General features: G+C 49.8%; 2 protein-coding genes and 1 long non-coding RNA gene across 3 annotated transcripts in view; 2 read left to right on the top strand and 1 right to left on the bottom strand.

Moving 5' to 3' along the window:
• Window positions 1-19,078, bottom strand: part of LOC100086365 (phosphoribosylaminoimidazole carboxylase and phosphoribosylaminoimidazolesuccinocarboxamide synthase) — a 44,459-nt gene extending 25,381 nt beyond the window's left edge. Inside the window, exons 1-10 of the mRNA XM_029077139.1 lie at window positions 18,673-19,078; window positions 15,367-15,492; window positions 14,143-14,598; window positions 12,437-12,526; window positions 12,162-12,254; window positions 6,721-6,807; window positions 5,808-5,879; window positions 4,186-4,590; window positions 2,653-2,718; window positions 322-476 (exon numbers count right to left, since the gene is read on the bottom strand). Coding sequence (XP_028932972.1) covers window positions 322-476; window positions 2,653-2,718; window positions 4,186-4,590; window positions 5,808-5,879; window positions 6,721-6,807; window positions 12,162-12,254; window positions 12,437-12,526; window positions 14,143-14,598; window positions 15,367-15,492; window positions 18,673-19,063 — 1,941 coding nt within the window. The 5' untranslated portion in view covers window positions 19,064-19,078. The remainder of the gene's footprint in view (window positions 1-321; window positions 477-2,652; window positions 2,719-4,185; window positions 4,591-5,807; window positions 5,880-6,720; window positions 6,808-12,161; window positions 12,255-12,436; window positions 12,527-14,142; window positions 14,599-15,366; window positions 15,493-18,672) is intronic.
• PPAT (phosphoribosyl pyrophosphate amidotransferase) overlaps window positions 1-19,974 on the top strand; it is a 40,749-nt gene that overhangs the window by 7,727 nt on the left and 13,048 nt on the right. The window lies entirely within an intron of this gene.
• Window positions 3,180-5,286, top strand: LOC114815654. Its single transcript, XR_003763452.2, has 2 exons — window positions 3,180-3,318; window positions 4,980-5,286. It is a non-coding gene; the product is annotated as an uncharacterized LOC114815654 (long non-coding RNA).

Raw genomic sequence — 19,974 nt, forward strand, 5'->3', positions numbered from 1 at the left:
TGGAGGCGGCGGCGTCCAGTGGGAAAGACATGAGACCGGAAAGTCAAGACCCAGGGCTTTAATTCCAGCCCTGACACTGGTCTTCCGGATGACCGTGGATAAATCACTTCACCTCTCTGGGCCTCAGTTTCCCTATCTCTACGAAGGAGATACCTCCTCTCCCTTTTTCGCTTAAGACTGTGCATCTCGAGGGGCGCCAGAACCATCTCTTGATCCTCGTGTCCTGTATTTACCCCAGCACAGGAAGCGCATAGGATGGGTTTAATAAATGATGTAATAATAATACTACTACCGTGATGGGAGAGAGTTCAGTAAACTCACCTGTGGGACGGTTTGATTCCCGGGAAGCCGTGTCTGAACGGTGGAAGGGATCTCTTGTCTGTAAAATCCATCCGAAGAGCGTTCTGTGACACGCCTGGGCAGCTGGTCTGCATTGTTCTCAAAAGTCCTTCTCTTAAGAGGAACAGGTGCTGATTCTGTTTGGCAGAGCACACGGTCCATTGATGAGAGGTTCCGGCATGCTCTCTGCTCTCCCTTCCCTCTCAAAGTTCTCCCATCAAATAACTGGATCAAAAAACGTTAGCATTCCCCTTTATCCTCTTAAGCACTTACCCTTATCCTTCTTTCCCCCCCCCTTAATCTCACACTCTGAATCTACTCTTCCCTGAGAAGTCACTCTTAAAATTCTCATTAGGTTCTCTTCCTTGTCCAATGTTCTCCTCCGGGAAGGGGGAGAGGGTGGAACGCGAATACCTGAAATGGGATAATCTCAAAGTTGGCTTTCTCCTCCGGTATTTCCCTTTTTCTTCCCCCCCTTTTGACTGCTTTCAAGTGCAGTCTTTCCTTTCGAGAGCCGTTGTCCTCCGTGCCGGGTGTCGGTTTTCTCTTTCACGTGTGACCGCACCCTGGGGTCACCTTATGCAAAGTCACCCAGCTGGGAGTCGCTGATTTTTGGCTAGGGTGAGATGGCGGGGCAAGTAGTGTTAATGCCCTCCTGTAATAATTACGTTATTTGCGGGCTTGCTTGGGTCGAGCACTGTTCTAAGTGTCGGGGCGGATCCGAGGTAAACAGATTGGGCACAATCCCTCCCTTACATGGGTCTCGCCGTCTGAATAGAAGGGAGAACAGGTGCCCAATCCCCATTTTGCTGTGGAGAAAACTGAGGCCCAGAGAAGGGAAATGACCCACCCAAAGTCACACACAGCAGGCAGAGCCAAGATTGGAAGCCAAGTCCTGGACTCCCTGGACCAGGCTCTTTCCACCAGGCCCTGCGGATTCTCGGGGTCCGATTTTCTCAAACTCCTCCTTCCTCCTCCCTCCCATCAGGTCCCTTTACGCCTATTCTCCCGTCCAAACCGTATGGACTAAGAGGAGAGGCAGTGGTTCCCAAGCCAATCCCAGGGAATGGGGATGAAACTCGCCATTCTCAATCCCACGGCAGATTGGCCCCCTTTCCTCTGAAAAATGGGACCGTGAAAAGCACAACACCTTCCTGGGTAGCCTGGGGCTTCCTTAATAATGATGATGATAATCTATTATTATTATTATTATTATGGCACTGAAGGGCTTATTATGTGCCAGGCCCTGTACTACGCGGTGGGGTAGATACAAGCTAATTGGGATGGACGCAGTCCCTGGACCACATAGTCCCCTTAGTCTTAATCCCCGTTTTCCAGGTGAGGTAACTGAGGCCCAGAGAAGTGAAGCAGCTTGCCCACGTTCATCCAGCAGAGAAGTGGCAGAGCCAGGATTAGAACCCAGGTCCTTCTGACCCCAGGCCCAGGCTCTAGCTGCTCGAGAGTGTTTGTTGGTGCCCTGTCTTCTGTTGGAGTTGTGGCGGGTGACACTGGGCTGCTCTTAGCTGTGAACTGATTATCTACTTGGAATAGTCTGAAGTTCTGGTATCTTGTAAGTGCAAGGGTTTTCCCTCCCTTCCGCCCAAAAACCTTCTGCTCTGAGACCTTGGGCAAATCAGCTCACTTCTGTTTGCCTCAGTCACCTCATCTGCAAAATGGGCAGGGCGAGTGTCTTACTGTTAAATTGCACTCTTGCAAGTACTTAGTACAATGCTGTGCACACAGTAAATGCTCAGTAAATACGACCGATAAAGCACCATGAGCACCATGTGGGACTTGGTGTCCAACCTGATTAGCTTATATCTACCCCAGTGCTTACTACAGTGCCTGGCTCATCGTAAGTGCTTAACAAACACTATTAAATCCATCAGTACTATCTATTGAATGTTTACAGTGTGCAGAGCACTCTACTAAGCACTGGGGAGAGTACAGCGTGACAGTTGGTGGATGCGTTCCCTACCCACAGCGACCTCACAGTCTCTCTTGGCTCCAAGAGAGGTTCAACGTGGTGGCCGTATGCATTATCCTTAGAAAATAACGTTTTTTTCCTGACCGTGAGAACTACATACCGATGGATCTTTCCTTAATGAACTATGGAGATGAGATCATTTCCCATCCACATCCATGGCTTTTTCCCCATCCCCCCCCCCCCCCGACCCCCAAGCACGTCAACTGCGTATCTGATTTTTCAAGGACTCGTTCGAATGTTCTGATGATCAGAAGAAGCCTCAATCACTGATACGTATTTCTATTTCCACCCGCCGAAAGCCGCGTCGTCCCAAACGAGACCCTTACCGGCTCCGTACGCTCTCCTCTTGACGCTCACGGTGCCTGGGCTTAAGCCGGGGTCCTTGGGCGACTCTAAAAGACAATAAGAAGGCTCCAGGTGCCGGTTTGACATGAAGCTTTCCACCTTAGTTGCGACGGTTTAAACTATGGCGGACGAAGGATGAAGAAGAGAGTTACGAGGGGGTAAGAATAATTATGGTACTTCGTAAGCGCTTACTACGTGCCAAGCAAATATAAGGTGATGAGGTTGAACGCAGTCCCTGTCCCCCATGGGGGCCCACGCTATTAATCCCCATTTTACAGGTGAGGGAATTGAGGCCCAGAGTAGTGAAGCGACTTGCCCAAGGTCACACAGCAGGGAAGTAGAGCCGAGATTAGAACCCAAAGCCCACAAGGGCTGTGAGCAGTGATTTAAGGGGAGGGTGGGGAGATGCCTCCTGGTAGCACAGAAGCTGCTCTCTATTCTGTGGGGGGGGCGAGGGTCTCTTTCCTTTCCACCCCCCCCCCCCCCACAGGATTGGAATCCAGCCCCCTTCACGCGCGCCTGGGGATTGTTTGGTCTGTTCTGTTCCACTCCCTCCTGGTTCTCACCAAGCCGGGAGCAAATTCAGCTGGGATTTGTTACAGAGGACTCGGAGAAGGTTCAAATGACAAGGAATCCGGTGTCTGAAGGTATTCGAATCGTGTGAGACTGGAGGCTTAAAGAAAAAAAGAAAAATCGTCTCCCAAGTTGGTCTCTTTTGTGGAGAGATGCGAATGCATCCCTAGAAAATTGACTTGGGAATTGGGAATGTCAGTCAGTCCTCCTGCTTGAGGAGGCAGCTTGACCCAGGGGAAAGAGGCTGGGCCTGGGAGTCCAGAGGCCCTGGGTTCTCATCCCAGCTCCGTCACTTGTCTGCTGTGTGACCTCAGGCAAGTGGGTTGCCTCCTGTAAAACGGGGATTAAGAGTGCAAGTGAGGGACGGGGACTGTGTCCAACCTGATTAGCTGATTAGCTTATATCTACCCCAGCACACAGTAAGTGCTTCACAGATACCATTTAAAATAGAGGGGTGGGGGCTTGAAAGCACTAGGTAGAATGAGGCGGGCCCCTTGGCGACTGGATCTCTTAAAAGCGGAATGAAACTCCAGCCCATCTGGAGGACACATCCGTCTAGCCCGCGGCTGTGTGACTGTGGGCAAGTCACTTCACTTCTCTGTGCCTCAATGACCTCATCTGTAAAATGGGGATGAAGACTGTGAGCCTCACGACCTGATGACCCCGTATCTACCCCAGCGCTTCCAACAGCGCTCTGCACATAGTAAGCGTTTCACAAATGCCAACATTATTATTATTAGACCGTGAGCTCGCTGTGGGCAGGGAATGTGTCGACCACCTCTATTGTACTGGACTGTCCCAAGGGCTTAATACGGGTGCTCTGCTCATAGTAAGCGCTCAGATCCAGTTGATTAAGGATATCTCCAAGGTGGTGGAGGGGGCTCCCTGTCTTACTGGGGGTTTCCCATCCGGAACCCGGCGGTCCTAAATGCCCCGGGTACCTGCAGGTTTGGGGCACCCGCTTCTCCAGCTCGTCGCCCTCGGAGCCCTTGGCCTAAGGATGCCATCGATTTCCTCATAGAATCTCATCTTCCTGCGGGGGCTCCCCAGGTCGCTGCCTTTCTGCCCCACCCGATATTCGTATTTGAGGTTCTTATACTTGGTGCGGCACTGCTTCCAGTCTCTGTCGATTCCAAACCACAGCAACCTTCTGGCGATCTCCTCGAATATTTCCTTGTTTCTCGTCGCTCCTTCCAGCATCTGCCTTATGCTTTCATCCGACCACACGTGGATCAGGGCTCTGACTTCATTGTCGCTCCAGTGTTTCCCTGCTCCCGTGTCGCTCACCGTGATGATGCGGAAGTGATTCTGGGCATCTCCTAAAGGGCTAAGATTTTCTGGGTTTTCTTTAAAAAAACAAAAAAGGCAAACCAACAATCATTTGGGTTCCGTTTTGAACTAAAGGGCAAACGCATCGCATTAATGGGAGCATTAATGGCTCCCATTAATTCTCTTTCGCCCGAGGGCTAGGTTGTTCTCCCAAAACATCAGGTACTGAAACTAGGTCGTCTGGGTGCCTGGATTGCCTTTTGAACACTGAATTATCCTCATTAAAGGGGGGGGGGGCTTATCCTTCCCCCTGGCCTTCTGCCCCAAAATGCAGATTTCTAACCACTGCCTCTGGGTGTGAAATCCGTGTGGAGATTAGCTGTGCGAGAGGTAGATAAGTGCTGTGCAAATGCATATTAAGGTACACGGTACTAAGGAGCAGGTTGTATTTTTCCTTTTCCTCTAGATGTGCTTGTCAAAGTTTCTCTGGAAATAGAGGGTCGCAGAAGCAGATTCTGGGGGAGAGACTCGACTTCACGACCGTAATTGTAAAAGAACAAGAAATGATTTGTTGGAATTTCCAAGATATAAGATTTTTAGGGGCTCAGTCAAACTTAGTTGTCTCAGCTTTCATTTTCAACATTTGCTCTACCAAGACCCTTCTGTAACTGTCAGGTCCCTGAAGGCAGGAAACGTGTCTGCCAGTTCTGAATTGTAGTCTCCGAGGTGCTTAGTACGGTGCTCTACAAAGAATAAACACTCAGTACCGGTGATTGATTGCTGTCTGTGAACTCTTTCCTCACTGCTTCTCCCAGCTCAGGTAATGGGTGTCTGAACAGCCTGACTCTGGGAGACCTGCAGTCCTTGGGAATATTCATGCATCTACAGTGCAATGTTCTGCACATAGTAAGAGCTCAATAAATACGATTGAATGAATTTAGGATCGAGTGGCCGAGACTTGCAGTTTCAGAGATTAGCTCCGGTCCCAAGTGATAGTCAGAAATCAGCTCAAATCTATGACTGAATTATGATATGGCTGGTAATGGACTGGGAGTCCCCATTTGCTGCACATTTTGTACTCTTTTTCACCTTTCAGAGCACTGGTAAGAGCAGGAAAGCCGTCATCAATCGATCGTATTTGAGCACTAAATGTGTGCAGAGCACCCTGCTAAGTGCTTGGGAGAGTACATTGTGACAGAGTCGGTAGGCACTTTCCCTGGGACAGATCCTAACTGCTGAACTGGAAGAGGTAGTGAAAGACTGCAGAAATCATGAACGCCAGAACTCCTCGTACCTTCCACAGTTCCCCGTTTGGCTGTCGTGGGGCCAGCCTGGTCTTCAGAGGTGTTGCTCGTAGAGTCGTGGTCTACCAAAAATCAAACGGGCAGAAGATCAGTCCCGAGATGCCTTCCTTTCTTCTTCCAAAACAAATCCACTCAACTTTTAAGCCCTTACTGTGCACTAAGCCCTGGGGGAGGTATGAGATCGCACCCAGGGCTCACGGTCTAAGTGGGAGGGAGGCTAATTATTGACTGCCCATTTTGTAGATGAGGGAACTGAGACCTAGAGAAGTGAAGAGACTTGCCCGAGGTCACCCAGCACTCAAGAGGCCAACCTGGGTTGAGACCCCCCCAGCCCCCCGACTCCCGGGCCTGGGCCCTCCCCACTGAGCCGCACCGCTTCTCGTGAGTTGGCTAAGCTAGCTGATGGAGGGAGACGCAACTGGACTAAAAAATGAAGAGACAATTTACAGTTCCCTCAAAATAGATCTCCTGCCTCTCCAGATTTGTCTTAAGAGGTCGGCAACATCTCAATGCCGAGTCCTCACCGGCCTTCAACAGGCCATGTAGAGCAAGAACAATTTATTACATCCGGCCTGTTTTCAAAATGGCATCGTACACCAGCTCCGATCCACAGCTTTTCACCTTGACAAAATGGGGCCCGAAGAAAGAGCCAAAGACAGCAAAGCTGTGCCCAGTCATTGATAGTCCTGAAAAATAGTGATGCTAAAGGGAACCTACTACATCACTGACTTTACCTAGAATTTTTAGGCCTGGGGTAGTAGGTAGAGGACTTGGGGTCGCTGTAGATTTCCCACAATGACTTGGGATCCAGTCTAAATTTCCAAATGTGAACACTGAAGAGGTGTTGGAGAACTTTGGGTTTGAGGGCTGAGAATGGGCACAGAATGGCACTTCCTCACTCACCTATGTCTAGACTTTCTTCTTTAATGCGGACAACACTTGGGTCTTTTGAAGGGTTAGGCGTGAAGTCTTCAGCATCTGGCTCTTCGATTACGTTCAGAGGAAATAGCGAAGAAATCAGTTATCCCAGACCATACCCTAAATGACAGCTTATGTGCCTTTTGTGATTACTTTAGCGGCTCAAACTATATTCATCCATAATGTTAAAAAAGGCATAGTCCGTCAGCAAGTTCATTCTTAATAATTGGGGTACTTTTTAAGCGCCACTATGTACCCAATGCTATAGTGAGCACCGGGGTCGGGGTTCCGTGATCCAGTCGGGCACAGCCCCTCCCCACATGGACTCACAGTTTGAGGGGAAGAGACTGGGTATTTGACCCCCATTTTACAGGGGAGGAAACTGAGGCAGAGAGAAGTTAAGTAACTTGTGCAAGGTCACACAGCATACAAGTGTTTTTGTTTTTGTCCGTCTGTCTCCCCCGATTAGACTGTAAGCCCATCGATGGGCAGGGATTGTCTCTATATGTTGCCGAATTGTACATTCCAAGCGCTTAGTACAGTGCTCTGCACATAGTAAGCGCTCAATAAATACTATTGAATGAAAAGTGGCAGGTTCTTGGCCCCGTTTTGCCCTCTTCCTGTTGAAGGGGTTAAAAAGAATTGTATTCCAGGATCCACCTCTGTTAAACAGGTGTCTGTGTGGTTCAGTGCCTGCTGTAAAAGTGGTAGAAAACCTGCATTTTCTGACTCAGAGGACGCTCCTCAACCAGGAATTCCTGAGCGATCCTGTTCACTGGTAGGAGTTACTTTCTGATAAGAACTGAGTGACCTTGGAGAGTTAGGGGAGGGGAAAGGAGAAGCAGCACGGCCTAGTGAAAAGAGCACCGGCCTGGGAGTCAGAGGACATGGGTCCCCACCCTGTCTGCTGTGTGACTTTGGGCAAGTCGCTTAACTTCTCTCTGCCTCAGTTTCCTCATCTGTAAAATAGGGAGGAAAACTGAGCCCCATGTGGGACCAGGGACTGTGTCCAGCCTGATTACCGTGTATCTCCCCTAGTGCTCAGAACAGTGCTTGGCCCACAGTAACTGCTAAACAACTATCGCAATTACTATTATGGCCGGGGTCGGGGGGAAGGTAATTTTTGGGATTCGTAGGCCAAGGAGCCCAAACAGCTGGCTGCTCACGGGGTGGGGAGACATAGCATCACGGGAAGGTTCTTCGGGTCCCACGATATTCTGACTCACGCTGTCCTCCGCCTCCCTCGTACTTAGAGAGATAATTCCCACAACACCCAGGGAAGACGAGTGTGGGACGCTGTCGTAGCCGGGGCAGGCTTTTTTTTCCTTTTTCCTAATATTTAAGTGCTTCCCCTCTCAGGATCACATCTGGAGAGTTTCCAGCACTCTACCGTTCTTGGCTAATGGAGGAAGAGTCAAGCAGAGACATACCCTTTCCATTCCTGGCTTGGACAGTGGCTAGCAGAGGAAGGCAATCTGCCACAAGTCAAAACTCACCTGGGTTGGGCAGTCGAGGCACGGGAGAGAGTCGAGGGCGGAGACTCAAGTTTAGGGTTTCGGAAGAAGGTGATGGTAAACCACTTCCGGATTTTTACCAAGAAAACTCTATGGATCCGCTGCCAGAAGGATGGAGGCGGGGCGTTCTGGGAGAGAGGCGTCCGTGGAGTCGCTATGGGTCGGAAACGACTATAGCATAAGACGAGACTCGATTTAAGTGTTTACTCCGAGAAGCCTAGTTTGGCCTGGTGGAAAGAGCACGGTCCTGGGTGTCAGAGGACCCAAGTTCTAATCCTGCGTGCCGGGCCCTGTCCTAAAAACTGGGGTAGATACCAGCTAATCAGGTTGGACAGTGTCCCCCCTGAGTCTCCCAGCCTTCATCCCCATTTAACAGGTGAGAGAACCGAGACGCAGAGAAGCAAAGTGACTCGCCCAAGGTGTCGCCGCAGACAAAGTGGCGGAGCTGCGATTTAGAGTCCCCCTGACTCCCAGGCCCGGGCTCTATCCACCGGGCCACGGTGCTTATCATTTCTCCTTGCAACATTGTCCTTTTCCCGACTTTCACAGTTAGGCTTTGAGGGGTGGGAGAGTCCCAGACAGGCAGGCCGGCTTCAGATTGTCATTCTCCCCAAAAGCAGCCCTCGTCAACGGTTCTCAAAATCTCTCCTCCCCCATCCCCGCTCCTCCAAGTCCGGTAAACAGCTGGGGGACACGGAACTGTGTAGCGAGGCTGCTGGGAAACGGGCCCGTTGGAGGGCAAGTGAAAAAACAGTGTAGGCGTCGAGGCAGGGAGGATTGAATCAGTAACCAGATTTTCGTGACCGCCGCTGAAAGGCACTACCCGAAAGAATGTGCAGGTGTTTTGATTTAACTCCCAAGCAGGGTTTTGCCGCGGTTCAAACCGGACCAGGTCTTCAATAAAACTCCCCCGAGGCTCGGCATAATGAACGAATACTTAAGAATTACTCACGTTGGCACTATTGGGAAATGTATTATTAGGAAGAGCCTGGGAGCCAGAGGACCTGGGTTTTAATCCCGGCTCTGCCGCTTGCCTGCTGACCTTGGGGAAGTCATTTGATTTCTAGGTACCTGTTTCCTCAACTGTGAAACGGGGGTACAATACCAGTTCTTCCCGCTCAGACTGTGTGTGACCCGATTATCTTGTTTCTACACCCCAGCAATGAGAGCAGTGCAGTTCCTCCCGTAGTACATAGTAAGGACTTAAAATACTATTACTGTTACCATTATATGTAAAATATAAATATAACATAATTGTCCTAGAATTGTAATAATTACAGCGTCTAAAATCCAGTGCCACGTGGGGCTTAAAAGTCTTCTCCCCACTTTACAGGTGAGGTAACCAGCCCAGAGAAGTGAAGCGACTTGCCCAGGGCCACACAGCAGACAAGGGGCAGAGCTGGGATCACTAGGCCGAGCTGGTTTTTCTCAAGTTTGTTGTTTCTCTCCCCAGTCGTCATCAGTATTGACTGATTAGCTCCTGGGTGCAGAGCACCGAATTTGGTGTTTAGGAGCAGCACACCGTGGAGGTAAAAGACCTCCCCTTCTAGTGGAGCCAGAGTTTTGGGGTCAGGAGAGGGGCAGAGTGGTGGGCTGGAGGGCCCAGAAGACTCCCACCCCATAGGCCACCAATTTTTGAATGTGCTGCTACGTCACAGCCGCCCCGTGGCTTGCTGGCCGAGAGCCTGGGCCCGAACAAAAAAATGAGGGAGGGGAGAGGACCACGTAATCTAGAAAACGGCACCGTGTCTTCTGGGTGGGGCCGGGGCGGTGCCACTTGAAGAGCTGCCCAACGAGGTGGCAGCCTCGTTCAAAAGTCTGGTCAGAGGTCGGGTCGGGCCTGGTGGGTGAGGACAGATCCAATTCTAGGCTTCCGTCCCACGCGGCGTTCTGCCGGAAGGCGTAGAAACCGGGCGATGGCAGAGAATACCTGCTCTCACTGCAGAGCGGCTAATCTGGAGGCACGGGAGACGAGGACTGTGGGTGTCTTCCATTCTCCCAAGCGCTTAGAACGGTGCTCTGCACACCGTAAGGGCTCAGTCAGTCCCAGTGATCGATTGATTCATCCCATCTCACAATTCTCCAGGCATTCAGTGAGGTCAGAAATCTGAATGGATTTGATTTTTCTCCGAATAGACTACTGTTCAGAACAGGCCTCAGGAGAACCTATTCCTGAAAGCTGGTAATGCTTGACCGCTGAATCTCTGCTCATTTTTAAATGGTGAGGATTTAAGATGAGCCTCTGCTTTGTGCAACAGGGACGAAACTGGATCGACTCGTCCTCTTCCTGAAACTTCAGGATTTTCGCCCTGACCCCAAAGAGATTTTGTTCTCAGGCAGGTGATGTTCAGCGGACCGACACCGGTTTTCCCCGTCCCTCTTGCCCTGCCTACAAGCCGGCTGAGTTCTTGGCCCGTCCTACCCCTCCTCAACGTCCCCAACCCCCAGATGGTCCCCTCTGTGGCTTGACCCCGGGGACAGTCTCTTTTCACATGGGTCCAGGTGGGTGCTGGAATCCCACCGACCTGCCAAGACCCGGAGTGATCGTCGTCGGTACTCTCCCAAGCGTTTAGTACAGTACTCTGCGCCCAGTAAGAGCTCAATAAATGTGACTACTAAATTCCCACGGCCCGCCGTAGAAGCATTCCAAACTCAAGTGCTCTCTGCCGGTCAGGCCATAGAAGTAACTTCAAAAACCTTGAGCCACAAAGGCTTTTGTGGCTTTTGGTTTTTGGGTGGTGTTTTTTTTTAGGAATGTGTTAAAAGCTTATGTAAGAGATGGGGTTTAAGTGTCTACTGTGTGCCGAGTACCGTCCTAAGCACTGGGCTAGATACAAGCTACTCAGACTGGACACAGTCCGTGTCCCACATGAGGCTCACGGTCTTAATCTCCCTTTTATAGGTGAGGTAGCCGAGGCACGGGAAGTGAATTGGGTTGCCCAAGGTCACACAGCAGGCAATAATAATGTTGGTATTTGTTAAGCGCTTACTATGTGCAGAGCACTGTTCTAAGCGCTGGGGGAGATACAGGGTGATCAGGTCGTCCCACATGAGGCTCACAGTTAATCCCCATTTTCCAGATGAGGTAACTGAGGCCCAGAGAAGTGAAGTGACTTGCCCACAGTCACACAGCTGCCAAGTGGCAGAGCCGGGAGTCGAACCCATGACCTCTGACTCCGAAGCCCAGGCTCTTTCCACTGAGCCACGCTGCTTCTCCCCAGGCAAGTGGCGGAGCTGGAACTAGAACCCAGTACCTTCCGACTCCCAGGCCCAGGTTCTGTCCATTAGGCCACGCTGCTTTTCAGCCTTTTTTTATGCCTCCCAAGACTTAGAACACCATGGACGTAGCGGGATGGTGTAGTCGGTCCTCACGTTGCTGCGAGATGCCCTCGTTGGGTATTCTTAATCAGAAAAAAATATTTTTTAAGCCTACACCTATAGGGACCTTTAGCAGCGTGGCTCAGTGGAAAGAGCCCGGGCTTGGCCCTCAGAGGTCGTGGGTTCTAATCCCAGCTCCGCCGCTTGTCAGCTGTGTGACTTTGGGCAAGTCACTTCACTTCTCTGGGCCTCAGTTACCTCATCTGTAAAATGAGGATTAAGACTGTGAGCCCCACGTGGGACAACCTGATCACCTTGTATCTCCCCCAGCGCTTAGAATAGTGCTTGGCACATAGTAAGCGCTTAACAAATACCAACATTATTATTATTATTTAGCCACATTTTTAGAAGCTTGCTTCGTTGTTCTAACCCTGTTTAAACGGGGAGACCTGTTGCTTTTATGTCCATGGTTACCTGACTTTAAAACAAATTTACCAATCACTTGATTGGGAGGGAAAGAACATGTGAACAATCTGTTCTTCCGGGGCCACTGACCCCCCAAAAAGGAAGGAGAGTAAATGTTGTCCGACTCACCCGTCTCGGCGTTTTCCTCCTTGATGAAGGCGGGCCCTAGGTCTTCTGAAAGGTCACTTGCAGAGTTGTCTTGGTCCGTTCTGTCAGGGAGCACTGGCAAAGCAAATCCTGAATTACTGAAGCAGGCACCGATGCCTCTACATCGCGTAACCGCTTTGGCTCGTTTTTATAGACCCAGGACAGATTTCACCCTGGATCGCGATACCTCTGCCAGGTTTAGGAACTTATAATACAGCTCCGACTGAGATGTAGTAAATGAGAACATTTCAGATTACCTGCATCGGGGATTTCTTTGACGTCTGTAACCCTTGCTTCTTCTGACACGTTTTTTCCGGGACCCTCTTCACTGCAACCTCCAGGAATTTCTGTGTGGATGATGAAGACATATATTATTCTCATTTCTTAGATTTGTCTCTCAAGCCTTAAATTAAGTTTTCCCCTTTTGAGTCACCAGAAATATTACAACGAATTGCTCGTCGGCTTAACGACGCAAATATGTAATTGCTTGACAAGGGGATCGATCCATCCATGGGTGGCAGTCTATTGCGCACTTATTACTGTGGGCAGAGCACTGTATTAAGTGCATGGGAGAATATAATGCAACGGAGCGGGTAGACACGTTCCCGGCCCACAAGGACTTTTACAATCTGGAGGGTTCGGTGCTTCCCTGAGCTATCTTGGAAGCAGCCGGTCCTGTCATCACCTTCCCCAATTGAGAAGTCGAGCATTGCGTTCTCAGGGTATGTGTCAAGAGGGAGCAGGAGGAAAAGGGGAAGAAGAGGAGCTGCAGCCCCCTGTTCAGACAAAAGCAGTTCCTCGCCCCCCGCACCCACCCACTTGGCCACCTTGCCTAATCTTCAAGGGCCAGTTAGCAGAAGAGAATGAAATTCCACCCTCTGTCTTCCAGCATTTGTCATACCTACTTGAATACTTTGGGACCAAGTATGAGCATTAAAGAATGAGTTTTGCGTTAAGAGCGTGGCTCTGTAGACACAGAACCACTTAGCTCCTAGAACCATCTGTGAGCCGAACAGAACTCTAGCAGAAGGTGCCTCGGGTGGATAAATCTTTCCTCATATATCCCCCAAAGCAAAACTGCAAAACGTGCATCTTCCCTGCCCCCGCCCCCCGTTAGCCTTCCCCGACTAAGCCTTCTTTCCCCTGTCCACACACACACACACCTGCCCCCCTCCCACCAAAGTCTCTGCACTTGGCTGTGAACTTAAAGTCCTTCGATACCCCAAACCCCCTCAGCACTTAGGTAAATATCCTATATTATTTCCCCCATCTGTAATTTAATGTCCTTCTCCCCCTGAAGACTGTAAACTCTCTGTCATCCATAATTTAATGTGCTTCTCCCCCGAAGATTGTAAGCTCTCTGTGGGCAGGGATCACATCTACCAATTATAATCTCCCAAACAGTATAGTTCCCTGTACACACAAAGTACTCAGTAAATACGATTGATTAAGATTAGTTAGCTTGGCAGGTCCTTGGCAGGGAATCATGAATTAAGTAGGTGACCTTACACCCATCTTGAATTCGTCGTCCCACCGCTTACGTACTAGTGAATCAATCATTGGTATTTGAGCGCTCTTAACGTGCGCAGAGGGAGAGTACAACACACCAATAAATGCCATTGATTGATCGATCCTCCATCTCAAGCTTTCCAGAATCAATCTCTTCCCTGTCCACTTCTGGAACTTTATCTCTCCTGCCTTATGTGCTCGAAGCATCAGCAACTCAGCTGATGGCCAGTTTCCCCCCATCTTTTTTTCCCCCTTCATTTAAACGCCGTTCTGTGTTCCGAAAATTGGAATTTTAAGGTGATCGTATACCATATTCTCAAGTTGCCAAATCCACTCGTTTACGCCAGTCTCTCAGTAATTGATGTTACTGGTGCCACGTGCTCTTTGATAGTCTTTGCCCAAGTGAAAGATTTCACACTGTTTCAAGAAAGTTTGACCTGCTTAACACTCTTACCGGAGCGCCCCTTTTCCATCGTAGCCTCGTCTCTGCTTTCAGGCGTGTTAGGCTGTCTCGCGTTGTCGTGCCCCAGGATAGCATCCAACTCGGTGAAAAACTTCATCCTTTTTGAGGTCCCCCCGGAATCTCGCGCGTGCCTCACGATCTTGTATTCGTGCTTTAGGTTTTTGTATTTTGTTCTGCACTGCTTCCAGTCCCGCTCTATTCCATGTTTCTGTAGCTTCGCCGCGACTTGCTCGAATATCCTTTTATTCCTCACCGTCCCTTCCAGTTGCCGTTGGATGTTTTTGTCGGCCCAAACGTCTATGAGAGCCCTGACTTCATTCACGGTCCAGTGCTTTCCTCCCTCGTTGGCCACCATTGGAATGAGGGGCGGACGATCGGTAGGGTCCGGAGTCGACGGTGGCTCACCTGGATCAGGCGGGGTGGGCGACGCACAGGGATAGGGGTTACCTGCACCGGGTGAAGAGGGGTAAAAAAAAATAAAGGGAGGGGGTGGGAGGAAGGAGAAACAGATGGACAAATGTTTTATTCCTTATTAGTTCATGGAAGGAAACCCATCGTTCAGGCCAGAGCGCCAACTTTTCATTTGGCGTTTGGGAGCAAAAAAGAGGTGGGAGGGAGCTGCCAATTACCCCGGGGGGTCCACACAGCAGTCTGTTGGGTCGGTGGGTAAATTGAGGCTCAGTTTCCCAGGGCGGGGTGACAGATGGGACTTGAGGTACGTGGCTCCACGGGCATCGGGTCACTCAGCGCTGTTTATCACCCATCCACCCACCGCGCTAAGCACCAGGGAAGGTACAGGATAATTCAGGGCATGATGCGCATCTTATTCCCATGGCCCGTCCCTCGCCAGAGTTAGATGGGCGTCAGTGTTTGGCTTGCTTCCTTTGGGCTTAGTAATAACTGAGCTCAAATGGTTCCGATTCAGCCCTTCTAAATATCGTTCCTTGCTCTTAAAGTGGGAGAAGGGTCACTGCTTTGGATTCAGATACCTGGCTGATTAATTTGGGATGTAGCCAAGGTAAATTATAGTCGCGAGGTTACCCTCTGCTGTTTTTACATAGCTTAAGTTCGCAAATAATTCCACAGCCCTGAGAAGGTCCTTTCTGTTTCAGCTTCTTAATAACGCCAGGCCCCTTTCCCCCCTTTCCAACAGGGTAAACACACCCCATCCCACCTTCCGTCCCAGTCGTTCTCCTTGGTTTTCACTCTCTGTACCTAGTTCTATCGGTCTGACGTGGGAAATGAGAAGCAGTGGATCGTCTCTGATCTCCTCCTCTTCCTCCTCCTCTTCTAGAGCAACGGATATTTCACCCGAGGGTGAAACGGAGTTTCCAGTTGAAACTGATCAGGGCACAAAAGAAAAGACAAATCACAAAAGGGGCATGTTGAAATGCACAGGAACGATAAATGGTGCTTAATATTAAAATTTTTAAAAAGTAGCCACCGAAGCCGGCGAAGGGTGCCGACTTTGATGGCGGGTCTTTTGGGACTGTAGGTTTTAATTTTATTTTTCGAGGCCCGTTTCATGAGTAGCTCTGTTGGCTCTCTGAAGCAGAAGCCAAAGATGAGTGACATCAGCCCTCGTTGGCTTTCTGGTGGAGTGCAAGCGGCTTTCAAAACGGGACATCGAATGATCGGTCTTTGGGGATCCCAGCGTGGCCTGCCGTAAGAGAAAAGCCCGTCGATCCGACGGGGGCAGAACGACAGGGCTCGCCCATGTCTCCTTTGGCCGCCGAGGCCCCACCTAGCCCGCAGTGGAGGTTGGAAAATCATTTTGATCAACTCTGAGAGAAGAAACTTCATTTGAAAGACCGTAACCTCCGGGAGCACGGTTTTTCAAAGGGCAGATCCCCCTCATGAATAACCAGACAGCGTTTTGTCAGGAGGGTGCGTTCATGCCGCATGCCTCTGTCGTTTGAAGCAGGAGAGCTGCAGTGCAGATATTTTTGCAATTAGTGTTGTCACTGCTAGGTGTAGAGGCCATCAGTGAAAAGAAATCTAGTGCCGCCGGTCAAAAGCGCAAATCACTAACCCCAATCAGAGTTGCCGGGTAGATGCCATCCCACTCACCTCTTTGTTGACTATCTTGTGGAAAGGGGGCAACGGGCAGAGCGGTTATTCGAACCGCTCCGGGCACCTTGAGACCGAGCGCGTGTTCTGTGGATTTACCGGGATCCACAGTAGGAAAATGGCCCCAGAGCGGTTTCTCAGAAGGGAAACCTTCCCACGTTCTGTGGATTTGCAGGGATCCACAGTAGGAAATAGCTCTGGAGCGGCTCCTCAGAAGGGAAACCTTCCCAAAGGTGAGAAGGCTGAAAGAGGGACCATTCTCATTCTGGTAATGAGACCCATTCTTTCGTTAGGGTGGAAAAGGAAATGTCACCTTGAGGTCTGTATGGTTCCTACCTTTCAGGCCATTTCAAAAATGGCTTGATTGTTCCTGGATTCTAATCACCACGCCCCTCCCCGTTCTCTCTCTCCCCCCCAACTTGTGAAAATGATCATTGGCCCAGGACCAAAGGGAAATTTTGTCCAACCTGAAAGAAACGTCTGTGGTGAGGAATTTTTAGATGCTCCATAGACCTGACCCTTATTTACTGCTGTCAGATGTCACTGCTCTCTTATTCTATTTATTTATATTGATACCCGTTTACTTGTTTGGATGTCTGTCTCTCTCACCACCCCCTCCTTCTCTCCCCCGGATCCCACCAGACTGTAAACCTGTTGTGGGCAGGGATTGTCTGTCTTTATTGCTGAATTTACTTTGAAAGCGCTTAATGCAGTGCTCTGTACACAGTAAGCACTCAGTAAATATGAATGAGTAAATGCTCTCAAAGTGATTAGTGTAGGTTAGGATAATGTTACACGACTCCTGGGGTTATTAACTTCTTTCACTCCCATCCCCCTAACTTATTTTTCTAAGTAGAAAATGGGGTGTGTGTGTGGAGGGGGGGGAGATTCTAGAAAGTCTACCTTGTGTGTCTTAACCCCTTACCCACAGTAATGTGATTTACCAAGGATGACTTGCTTATAGCGAAACAATCATTAGTATTCTCTTCCCTGCTTCCTCTTTCCTCCATCTTTCAAATCCAGGGCAACCCAAACTCTCCAAAGCGGAGGGAAGCAAGCGAGCCGACGAGGCTCTCCCAGCCAGTAGAAAATTCAGAAGAATGAACTTTGGCTCCTCTCACCCACCAGCCGTGGGTGAACGTAGTGCAGAAGTGGTAGACATGCCTGTGGGTGCCCGAAACCGAGCTGAAACTGGCCTTTCGCTAGAGAGATGATGCCCAAGCTCCTGGGGACCGTTCTGGCAAATGAACCGCAGCTGGACTTTTCCCCCTGACACACCACAATCCAAGCTTTCCCCATCCCTCAGCCCCTCCCTGAGTTTGGCCATGGTATAGGCGTGTTTTTGCGCACACCAGTTGGACACAAAACCACTCCTTAAGATAAAAGATTTTGCCAATCCCAGCGAGAATTTCCCAGTTGTAGCTGAAGGAAGGATTGACCCTCCCAGATCAACCCATCGATTATTGACTAATCCACTAAATAGGCGTGCTGTCATAACGTTTTAGAAAATCCTGAGATTTGGGGAATGCAGCAAACTAGATGCACACAGTGATTTTTTTTCCTCCCCAAATCTACATCATATATAATATTTTTTTCAAGGCTTTTTGAGTTCAGCAAGGAATGCATTCAGAAGAGGTTTTCAAATCCCAATTTATGTAAGTTAATGAAAACTTAATTCTTAAAGAATAAGAGCGTACACTCTACTCTGCCTTTTTTCTTCCTTTTCATTCATTCAATTTACAGTGTGACTAACATGCATACACACACACAACCCTCCCCCCCAAACACATCCTTGTATGTGTTTGATAATAAAAATGCATTTGGAATTTTTAAATTGAGCAGGAGCACATTTTCCTACGCTATAGCATTTAGGTTGAGGTTTCAGGTTAATTTCCCTTCACTTTGGTCTGAGTAATCCAGGGATCACTGATTTAATCGAGGACCATGTTAAAGACACAGATTATTCCCAAAAGGCAGGGCGGGCAGCGTATAACAATGCCCGGGTTGGCTGGCGTGGCATTTTTCTGTATAAATCTAACAAAAGATCGATTGGGAGTGGAAGAACTCGCCACTACAGGGAAAGGATAAGTCATTTTACGCTTCGGCAAGAATTAATCGACTGGGGAGAGCATGTGGCCTTTCGAGTCGAGAACGCACACTCGCTGATGAAGAGGCCGACAGAAAAAACCCTGCTGGGATTGGGTTGGGTTTAGCCGGAATTTCACGAGGTAGACATTTCCGGGAACGCTGCTCTGAGAACTGGAGAGCCCCCGGTGCTTGCAGATTTAATGGGGTTCTGTGGGATTTTTCTGCCTTCCACGGGGGCGGTGCTAAACCACTTTCCTCCGCGAGAAGCATAAGGAGTCGGTTCAGCTCTGCGCAGCCGGCCGGGACCGGCACCCACCGGCGGCCTGCTAGGCCAAAATAAAGCAGGGAGGGGGCACTTTTTACCTGGAGCGAACCCCCGGGCCGGCCCCGGGTTCAGCCGAGGATCCTCGGGAGCCGGGCACCTGCCGCCTCCGTCCTCCGTCAGCCGGGCCACCCGTTCCCGCCGCAGGATCGCGTCCAGGTCTCGAAAGAACTTCATGGTTTTCGAGGCATCTCCGGAGTCGTGCGCGTATTTCACTGTCCTGTATTCGTACTTGAGGTTCTTGTACTTTGCCCGGCACTGTTTCCAGTCTCTGCAGACTCCTAGCTCCCGAAGCCTCTTGGCAATGTAGATGAATATGCCTTTATTCCTCAGGGTGCCGTGAAGTTGCTTCCTTATGTTCTTCTCGGACCAGACGCTCAGCAAAGCCTTAACCTCCTCTTCGGTCCAGTGCTTCCCTGCTCCACTCTCCATGTTGAAAAGTGACCTGGAAATGATTCACTATTTCTAGCCAAGATTTTGTTTCCTAGGAAACCAGACGGCTGGTTTGTCAGTAAGCTCCATGGAGAGAAAGGATCTAGTTAAACCGGTTCAAGCTGCCTGAGGGGTGTAACTTGAGAAACTGCCAAATAAGCAGGATCCTGCCATTAAAGGCACTGGGGCCTAAAAGATTGCTAATCTGCTTGGGAGTTACATGGAGAAAAGCTCCCCTCCTGCCCCCTTATCCCCCTAAAAGCACAGAAACACCATCTTGTCTGGAAAAAAAGAATAGTCTTAAATGGGCGGGGTTTTCTTCAAAATATTTATACGCACACGTGTGCTAAATGTGGCCTAGTGAAAAGAGCACTGGTATAGGAATCAGTAGGACCTGGGTTCTAATCCCAGCTCCACCCCTTGTCTGCAGCGTGACCTTGGGCGAGTCACTTAACTCTTCTGTGTCTCAGTTCCCTCATCTGTAAAATGAGATTAAGATTGTGAGCCCCATGTGGGACAGGGACTGTCCCAACCTAATTTAGCTTTTATCTACCCCAGCGCTTAGCTCAGTGCCTGGCACATTGTAAATGCCTAATGTACATACATATATATATTTTTTCTCTCTCCCTCCATAGGGATCTCACCGTGTCATCAGGGTTTTCGTGATCATCCCATACTGTATGCTGGCGCCGGCATTAAATGACACGCTCAGTCCTGGGAGTTTGGAATCTACAGTGTTAATACAGCTAGGATGTTAGTCGGTTATCGGAAGCACCTGTGCTTTTGTCAGGTCTTTGGCTAGTCCGCATCTGTTCCCCTTAGGAAAGGCAGAAGGAGGCAGAGGGCTTGAGACTATTTCCCCCTCCAGAAGTATGGTTTGTCTGTTCCCCAGCCGTTTACTTGGATCACTT

This window comes from Ornithorhynchus anatinus, chromosome 12 (assembly GCF_004115215.2).
Source record: "Ornithorhynchus anatinus isolate Pmale09 chromosome 12, mOrnAna1.pri.v4, whole genome shotgun sequence".
Lineage (NCBI taxonomy): Eukaryota > Metazoa > Chordata > Mammalia > Monotremata > Ornithorhynchidae > Ornithorhynchus > Ornithorhynchus anatinus.